General features: G+C 38.8%; 1 protein-coding gene across 1 annotated transcript; it reads left to right on the forward strand.

Moving 5' to 3' along the window:
• The first annotated feature begins 607 nt into the window (after positions 1 to 607).
• LOC134630234 (cytochrome P450 2D15-like) lies at positions 608 to 6,389 on the forward strand. The gene is made up of 11 exons (XM_063477405.1): positions 608 to 784; positions 1,375 to 1,537; positions 2,283 to 2,435; positions 2,533 to 2,693; positions 2,920 to 2,988; positions 3,066 to 3,170; positions 3,388 to 3,526; positions 4,037 to 4,122; positions 5,455 to 5,556; positions 5,652 to 5,793; positions 6,202 to 6,389. The coding sequence occupies exons 1-11, from the start codon at positions 617 to 619 to the stop codon at positions 6,387 to 6,389; spliced, it is 1,476 nt and encodes a 491-aa protein (XP_063333475.1). The 5' UTR covers positions 608 to 616.
• The last annotated feature ends 3,001 nt before the right edge of the window (positions 6,390 to 9,390 follow it).

Consider the following 9,390-nt stretch of genomic DNA (forward strand, 5'->3'; position numbering starts at 1 on the left):
ATACTCCATCATGTATACCCATCACACGTAATCACAGCACACAGTGCAGTGCTCCTAGGCTCCCAATGTTTGCCAATCCTTGAAAAAGAAATATGGCAAATTATTGGAGAGGTGGAGAAACCAGTGAATGAATAGAAACCAAAAACTTCCTTTGGCTCTATCGTATTTATGTGACGTCTTCACTCGCGTTTAATATAAAGAATCAGTGTTTATAGGACAAAAGACAGAGGCAGAACAGTTGAGCTATTAGATTGTAGCATGTCAACCAGCTAGCCTCTACAGTGAACTAAGGGCTGTGGTATATTTAAGATGCTTCACATATAAACGACCACCTTAAGACTGAGACGTGTTTCGTTAACTGTGGCGTGAAGGATCATAAAAAGAGATCCCCTTATCTTTGTCCTTTCATAACCTCAACTTCTTGTTGCATGTTGTTAGAGAAGACAGGTACTGATGTACAGTAGCCTATGTGCACGCTAAAAGTGGTTGAGCAATGTGTGCTGTTCTTTCAAAGTTGTGGCTAACCTTTCACATAGAGCAAAGGGTAAACAGCTGGCTGAGTTACGCGTTTATAATCAGGTCAGCCAGCTACTCCTCTCAGTGCAGTCCAACTCATATGACCATGTTTCTTTCAGTTGTGCTGCTATGGATCTGCATTTTCTTTATCATCCTTCAGCTCAAATCCAAGAGGCCAAAGAACTTCCCACCAGGACCCCCAGTCTTTCCCATACTGGGAACCATTTTGCAGCTGAGTTTAGAGAACCCCTTGAAGGACTTTGAGAGGGTAAGAAAAACCTTGCAATGAAATGTGTTTAAATGCCATACTCTTATCCCACTAATGGATTTATTAATAGTATTAAATGGCTCTAAATGTTTAGATACTAAAACTCACACATAAATTCACATTATTGTGATTTTCCTGACATTAACAGATTCAAGAGTTGTTGTGGTTTTACTGTTAAAGACATGAAACCATGAAACAGCTGTGACTGGTAAATGAAATCATTTGAAATCCAAGAATCTTACACTATAACGATTTAGCAGGAATGTTCAGTAACATTGCATATCAGCTAATCTCTGTGGTAAACTAAGGGTTTGGTGTATTATCATTTTGTTAATGTACTTTGAAGTTACAAATTTGCAATAACAACATGCACGCTAAACATGCAACAAACAGCTTTCTAGTTACCAGTACAATACCTTTTATGTCATGACTGTTAACTTTTGCCTATATAAACTTGTATGGTACTTCCCCTGAAGGTCAGTAAACACTGAACTTAAATAATTTGGTAAATATGTTTAAGTCCTTTAGAAAGAAATGTTGATCTGAATATGTGTAAATGATTTCAATCATGTTACTTTGTTTCCTCCCAGCTGAGGAAGTCGTATGGAGATGTCTACAGTATTTACATTGGCCAGAAACCAGCTGTAGTCATCAATGGGCTGAAGGCCATAAAGGAGGCGATGGTGACTAAGGCTGCTGATTTTGCTGGACGACCCCAAGACTTGTTTATTAATGATGTCACCAAAAGGAAAGGTAGAACAGATGTTATCTATCAAAAAACATAACATAACATCTGTTACAAAAAAAGCCAAACAAAGTCTTTCTATTTCTTTCTGGATTCTAAAGTTGGAGGTTTTATTTGGTATTATTTAGTGCGTACATAAGAGAAAAAACTCATTATTTTGGAAATAATCATGGTGGCAAAACAGACACAAAACATTGCAAATAAATTGATGTAAAAAAATACATCAAGCTACATTATTACTAATAACTTCCATCCATCATACAAAAAACTACAAACACTTTTTTTTTTAACAGCAAGTATGAATCTAAATTATAAGAAGACTCTAAGATGATCTAAGTTTTCAAACCACTTTGGTTCATGTTCTTTGATACAAGCTGGTTAAAAAATGACTTGCTTCACATGTTCAGGCAATGAAATGTTTTTCTTGCACTTGTCTGCATGTTTAACCAGAGTCTAACATTCCCAGCTTCTATCAGTTGACCTGTTGCTTATTTTAAGATCCTCGTAGTTATCCTGGAATTGCACTAAGGTTCAGGGTTAAATCAATAATTTAATTTTAGCATGCATGCTAGAGATGCTAACAGTCCTTTCTGACTGCAGTGAAACTCCAGTGAGATGCTGGTGTATCAAGCTGTATTGAATAAAATATAAATAAAAGATGAAATAAGCCAGAAAGTAGAGCAATGATGACAAATTGTCAGCACTGATGATCCTTACGTCTTTCCCTTCTTTGTGTTTCTAATTTTGTCGTAGGGGTCATTATGATAGATTACGGCTCTAGTTGGAGGGAACATCGTCGCTTTGCTCTGATGACTTTGAGGAACTTTGGTCTGGGGAAGAACTCGATGGAGGACCGGATTCATGAAGAGATAAAATATCTTGTTAGCACGCTGGAGGAGAGCGTTGGTAAGCGTTGGTCCACATAACTGAATTTTGTGCTGAGCCGTTGTTTCCGTAATGTTCTTCTGTGTTGTTTTACAATGCTGTGCTGTTACATTACCAGGTAAAACCACGAGTCCTCGAGTTATGTTTCACAATGCTGCCTCCAACATCATCTGCCAGGTTCTGTTTGCGAGACGCTACGAGTATGATGATGCATTAATCAAACAGATTGTTCAGTGCTTCACTGAGAATACCAAGATGGCCAATGGACCGTGGGCTATGGTGAGTAAAAGCATGTTTCTGAGGTAACAAAGTTTCCTCAGGAATTTCATTAAGGCGGAGATTTTACTGCAGCAATTCCACCTGTAACAAAACTAACATGCAGATGTTTTTGTCACATCTAGCTTTAGCATGTTAATTTGATAAGTAGAACCAACAAAAAGGAAAACCAGGATTGGTCGCCTCTGATGACATTTAAGCAAATTACCCAGCTTGTCTTTCCTTTCAGCTTTATGACTCTTTTCCTATAATTCGTAACCTGCCACTGCCCTTCCAAAAGGCCTTTCAGAATATGGAGGTAATTTTAATTTTCACTTTTACAGCAGGAAGAAGTAAAATTCTTTCAAACTGTGAATAATGTCGTTTGCTCTTTAGACTTGTAGGAATATTACAATTGATTTAATCAATGAGCACAAGAAGACCAGAGTCCCTGGAGAGCCACGAGATTTTATTGACAGCTATCTGGATGAACTGGAGAAGGTGTGTGAGTGTGAAAAGAAACAGATCTGTTTTTCATATTCTGTTTTACATATGTATTAGGCATATTTAAAATCAAATTAATTTAATCCTACTTTCTAAAAGGAAATGCCTAAATACTTCACAGAAATGTTTTTGTTTTTATTTTACAATTTTTAATTAATTTCCAGTAACAGATTAAGACATTTGTCTTACAATAACTGTTCCCCTTTTTTTGTAGAGAGGCAATGACAGGTCTTCATTTTCAGAGGACCAGCTCATTATGTACTCTTTAGATCTTTATGTTGCTGGGACTGACACCACCTCCAACACCCTACTTACTGGTTTTCTTTACCTTATGAACCACCCGCACATACAAGGTAAACCTGCACATGTAAATAATGCATATTATGGTTATTTGTCATTGAATTCTCTGACTTGTGCTGTAGCCTTCACATAACAGAGTCTAAATTGAAACACAGCTTATAAAAAATGTAGGCGGGGCCAAAAGGAGACCTGCTTAATCATTATGCATTTTCATCTTTCTTTTGAACCCCAAATTATTACTTACAAAATACAGTGTTATCATGTTGTGTAAGCTGTCGAGGATGCTTGAGGGCACATGGGAGTTTGCCCAACCGGTCTATATGTGTTTTGTGGACTTGGAGAAGGCATTCAACCGTGTCCCTCAGGTGTCCTGTGGGGTGTCTGACCCATTGCTACGGGCCATTCGATCCTTATACAACTGTTGTAAGAGCCGGGCTTCTCTGCTTGGGCTGCTGCCCCCGCGACCCGGCCCTGGATAAGCGGAAGAAGATGGATGTATGGATGTATGGAAGCTGTATTGTGAAATGTGGATGTTAATGTGTGATGTTATCTCTCTTACACAGAAAAATGTCAGCAAGAGATAGATCAAGTATTGGAAGGGAAAGATCGAGCCAGTTTTGAGGACAGACACAAGATGCCTTACACTCAGGTACTGTATATGTTAGAGATCTTGCTACTTACAGTTGTCCTCTATTTAGACGAGTGGCAGTGGGTCTTCATAGATCTAGGGAAATCATATGATAGGATCCCAAGAGAGGAACTATGGTACTGGATGAGGAAGTCAGGAGTGGATACAAAATATATTAGAAAAGTGTAGGACATGTACGAGGACAGCAAGACAGTGATCAGGATTGTAGCAGGATTTGAAAATTGGTTCAGGTTGGGGCTGGAATTACATCAGGATTGGACCCTTTGTTTACAATGACAGATGAGATCAGGCTGGAGTCTCTGTGAACTATAATGTTTGTAGATAACATTGTGATCTATAGTGAGAGTAGGGAACATGTGGAAAGAGCCTGCAGAGCAGACGTATGCTCTGGAGTGACTATGATGGTAACCATTAGAAATCAGTATATCAGAAGGACAGCTCACGTTGATCAGTTTGGAGACAAAGTTGGAGATGCAATGCTGAGATGGTTTGCTGTACACATGTACATCCCTCTGTGGATAATTTGGACAAAGGATAGTAAAGATGGAGCTGGCAGGCAGGAAAAGAGGAAGACCACAGAGAAGGTTCATGGATATATTGAAGAAGGACATGCAGAGGGTTGGCGTGACAAAAAGAGGATGCCAGAGATAGGATGAGATGGAGACAGTAAGCACAAATTCCAGCATTTTAGCTGAATTAAAATGTTGTCAAATCGGTGTCATCCTGAATCTTTTGGTTCTTCAAAACCTTTCATGGTCTGGTTGTCTTGGCAACAGATCCAAAATCTTAAAACTACAAAACGAATTAGAAGATGCACATAAACAGCATTATTCAGGAAATCCATCCAACCATGGTAGCTCTGCTTTTACTGAAGGAACTGGTCTGACTTGATGTAGATTTGATCTACTGACCATAAAAGAAGCATTTCATGGTAAAGGAGTATCATCATAACCTTTTCCATGCTTTGAATAGTTACTTGTATTGAGTATTAGAAGGAACATTGTTTATGCAAACAACGTGTTTTAACGTAACGCATAAAATCTAGTAATGCTGCTGTGTGATAAAAAACACATGGAGTACTTGGACAAACTCCACTGGGTGTTGTTCTTGCAGAACACGTGTGTGCGGACAAAGTAGTTTTCATGTGATTGCAGGTTAATTAATAACAACAGGTAACTATTTGTTTAAATGAGAAAATTAGACTGATATGGCTTTTTATCAGGATTTCTTACTGTGTTCAGATCAGTTCCATATTAAGTAACAGTGACGAGAGCCCTCTGAATAGAAAAGGTCTCTGCTCAAAGATAAAGTACAGATAATCTCTTCATCCAGGCTGTGATTCATGAAATACAGAGAATTGCCAACACTGTCCCTCTCAGTGTCTTCCACTGCACCAACAGAGACACAGAGCTCATGGGATATTCAATTCCCAAGGTAAGGGACGACTGATTAAATCATTTTTAACATTAGATACAATAAAGTCAAGAGCATCCTTAATGGACTTGTCTTTGCATTTGTTTTCTTCTCAGGGAACAGTGATCATCGAGAATCTGACCTCAGTGCTCAGCGAGGAGGGACAGTGGAAATTCCCTCATGAATTCAACCCTGAAAACTTCCTCGATGACAAAGGAGAGTTTGTTAAACCAGAGGCCTTCATGCCTTTCTCTGCAGGTAGACGACCACAAACACACTGACTGACACAGACAGGGCTGATTAACCTGTAAACCCTGCTTGAAATATGCATACACAAAATTAATTGATTATTTCTCTATGATTACAAACTCGGTGTAAAATATCTTGGTATCATAATAAAGTTAACACTTGTGAGACTTAATAATAGGTAGAAGCATCAGAGCAGATGTCACTGTGTCAAAGAAGCTGAGGATGGAACAGGGAAAAACATGAAGGCTTTTTTTCCTTTTTGTCTTTTATAGCATGTAAAATATGCCGTAGTTAGTAGACCAAAAACTGAAGAAAACTATGAATCCACATATGGACATGCCCTGTTCCCACAGTACCAGGGATGTTGGGTAAATCTGTTTGTTTTTGATAACTTTGAAGTGTCTTGTAATGCCTCAGGTCCTCGGATGTGTCTCGGAGAGGGTCTGGCTCGTATGGAGCTCTTCCTCATCATGGTGACTCTTCTGCACAAGTTTAAATTCATCTGGCCCGAGGACGCAGGACAACCAGACTTCACTCCAGTCTATGGCATCACTATGAATCCCAAACCTTATGACATGAAGGTTCAACTCAGAATGCCACAGTGAGCCGATGTGCTTCATAGAAGGAGAAAGAAACAATTTAGTCTTTAGTCAATTTAGTCTAATTTTATTTTTATTGAAATTATTGACCTTTATTCATTCATGGTTGATTGGTTGATGTCCTATGATTATTGAAAAAACAGCGAGACTTTGTAGAAAATGTCATATTTTATAACATCTTCTTTCACGTTTAAGAAAAGACCTTTTAAGATAAGAAACATGTTCTGCTGGGCAGGTTTCACTGAGATGTGCATCAGTACAGCGGTTCTCAAGCTGTGGGACATGGAGCCACTGTGGGACATGGGCACTGATGACAAGGGGAATAATGAGAAAAACTAAGTTGAATGAGAATAATTTATGCAGGATATGTATATCTGTACGATGTGTGTAGGAAAAAATAAATGAAAGATCCCCGTACGCTCTTGCTGAGTGTCATTTTTATTTGATTTTGTTTATTTTTTGCCCAAAAACATTTGTGGAGCTTTTGGGGGGGCATGGCAGTGAAACGTTTAATGACTTCTGCTATTATCCATGAAGCAGAGTCTTCTTCAACATAATGGACGTGCCCAGCAACATCAGGGCTACAAACAACCAGTTAAATAATGAATGCTCCTTAAAATCCCCAAAAAGCAGTGGTTACCACATCCACTGAGAAACCATCGACTTAAACTTTACAACTTTGTAGTTCACATCAACGATATCCAAAAGTTGAATCTGTTCATCTGGACGTAGCGTTTTGTGGGAGAAACGTTTCGTCACTCATCCAAGTGACTTCTTCAGTCTCAGCTGACTGCAGGTTTCTTATAAACAGTACATTTACATAATGACTGAAACCAGCCCACTGAAGGAACAATGGGCTGGGAGGTCAGTTCCTTAATCATAATTATGCAAATTCTCATGACCATTGATCAACAATCACTGACCAAAACCCACTGATCAATGGCCATGAGTACCATTCACAGAGAGTTGGGGAATGGCTGCAATCACAGCATTGTAAGATGGGAATTTGCATAATTATGATTAAGGAACTGACCTCCCAGCCCATTGTTCCTTCAGTGGGCTGGTTTCAGTCATTATGCAAATGTACTGTTTATAAGAAACCTGCAGTCAGCTGAGACTGAAGAAGTCACTTGGATGAGTGACGAAACGTTTCTCCCACAAAACGCTACGTCCAGATGAACAGATTCAACTTTTGGAGATTTACTTCCCTGGATGAATGAGAATGCATCAAGACGTCCTTGTGTCTTGTTTCCCTTTTCTGTTCCCGTGTTCCTCTCCTTGTGTTCCATGTCCTGTCATCACCTCTCACTGTTTCCTGTTTTATTTTGACAGCCTCGTGTTTGGTGTGTTTGTTCGTTTGTGTCAGCTGTGTTCCCCGTGCGTCTCCACTTCCCTCGTTACCCTTCTGTGTGTATTTATGTCTGTCCTGCATCGCTGTCTCTCTCGTGGGTGTGTTTTTCCCTGCATGTTTCTCTGTATGTTTCGTTTATGTTCCTGTATTCCAGTTTAGATTAGCTTAGTATTGTATCTCCAGCACTCTGTCAATAAAGCTGTTTGAGTTTCTAGGTCCTGTGATTCTGCACTTGGGTCCTAACCTGCCTGCGTCACACAGCTGTTTCATGACAGGAAGTCACTTTAAAACTCAGATTAACTCATCTATGAACCAGAGTTAAAGGGCTGCGTCTTTTGGTTAGTTATTTTGTTCTAATTCTGATCTGATTTGACTCGTAAGTACTTTTCGTATTTTGTATTTTTGCTATTTGGTGATTTTGTGTAGTATTGTGCATGTTTGCATACATAGTCTGTGGAAATTCTGAATTTGTGAATACAGAACATACAAATTCAGAGAAGAAAATACCGACAAGTCATAATTTTGTGCATGAAATATTGGTAAGTATGGTTAATGCAGGCATTTCTGGGTTCTGTTGTGTTCAGTTTTTCTAGAAGGAAGTACAGGAGAAATATGTGTCTTTTAAAAACATTTAATTTGCTTCGGCAGTTAAAATTACAAGTTACAGTGCTGGACTTCTCTGTGAAATCAGCCGTCGGTCTTCACATGAATACATGACTCTGAATCGGGCTGTACAGTTTTATACCTCAAGAATAACACATTTTATTATGACTGTCTTCTTCCGGAAGCAACATGGCCTACTGTCTCCCTATTGTCTTCTCTCCATTCACGTTCGACCTCGGATCTCCTCCTTTTCCTGGAATGACAGAGACAGAAAAGAAAACACCTCCCTGCCTAGCCTTGATTAATTAATATCATCCTACTGATTCTATTTATTATCTAAGTTCTGGACATTCTGTTCGGACTCCCTTGGCCCAGAAAATATCATCCTGACTGTTAACCAGTGTGATGTGTAAGCATGCTGCAAAACGACGCTCTGTGCTCTACGTCAGTCTCAATATTTCAATTCAGTCGTAGCGCTGAATGAGGATCCCGACCCTCAAAAACACAGAGCGCCAGCAAGCTAATGAGCTGAGATGTGTATATAAAAATAATTAAAAAACTGCTTTACTTAATCATTCTAACAGTTCACATAGTTTGTGAATGAATTCCAATGGGTCTTCAAAAATGAGTTTGAGGAACTGGTGCTTACTAGACACCCATATGGAACAGACTTGCATAAGATGTGGCCTACTTCATATAGTGAATCATATAAGGCTTATATGATTTACTCATGAAAGTGGCCACTTTCATATATTGTTTTAATAAGTATCCAAAACATACAAGTTTCATTTATATAATTTTTCTAGGGATCTTATATCTGTTTTCACTCTTGTATGCTTTTCATACAAGTTTCACACAAGACAGAAACTTTATAAGATTTATATATATCTTTTCCATATGGGCATGGAAACCATGCACAATTTTTTTAGCTTGACATGCTTTTATTTGAAAGTACACAAACAGAAAGGGGAGGGCCAATGACTGAACTACCCCTTTAAAAGAGGCTAACCATGTACACTACTCTTTTTTCAGTGCATTCCTCTCTGTCTCAAC

Source organism: Pelmatolapia mariae, linkage group LG7 (assembly GCF_036321145.2).
Source record: "Pelmatolapia mariae isolate MD_Pm_ZW linkage group LG7, Pm_UMD_F_2, whole genome shotgun sequence".
Classification (NCBI taxonomy): Eukaryota; Metazoa; Chordata; class Actinopteri; order Cichliformes; family Cichlidae; genus Pelmatolapia; species Pelmatolapia mariae.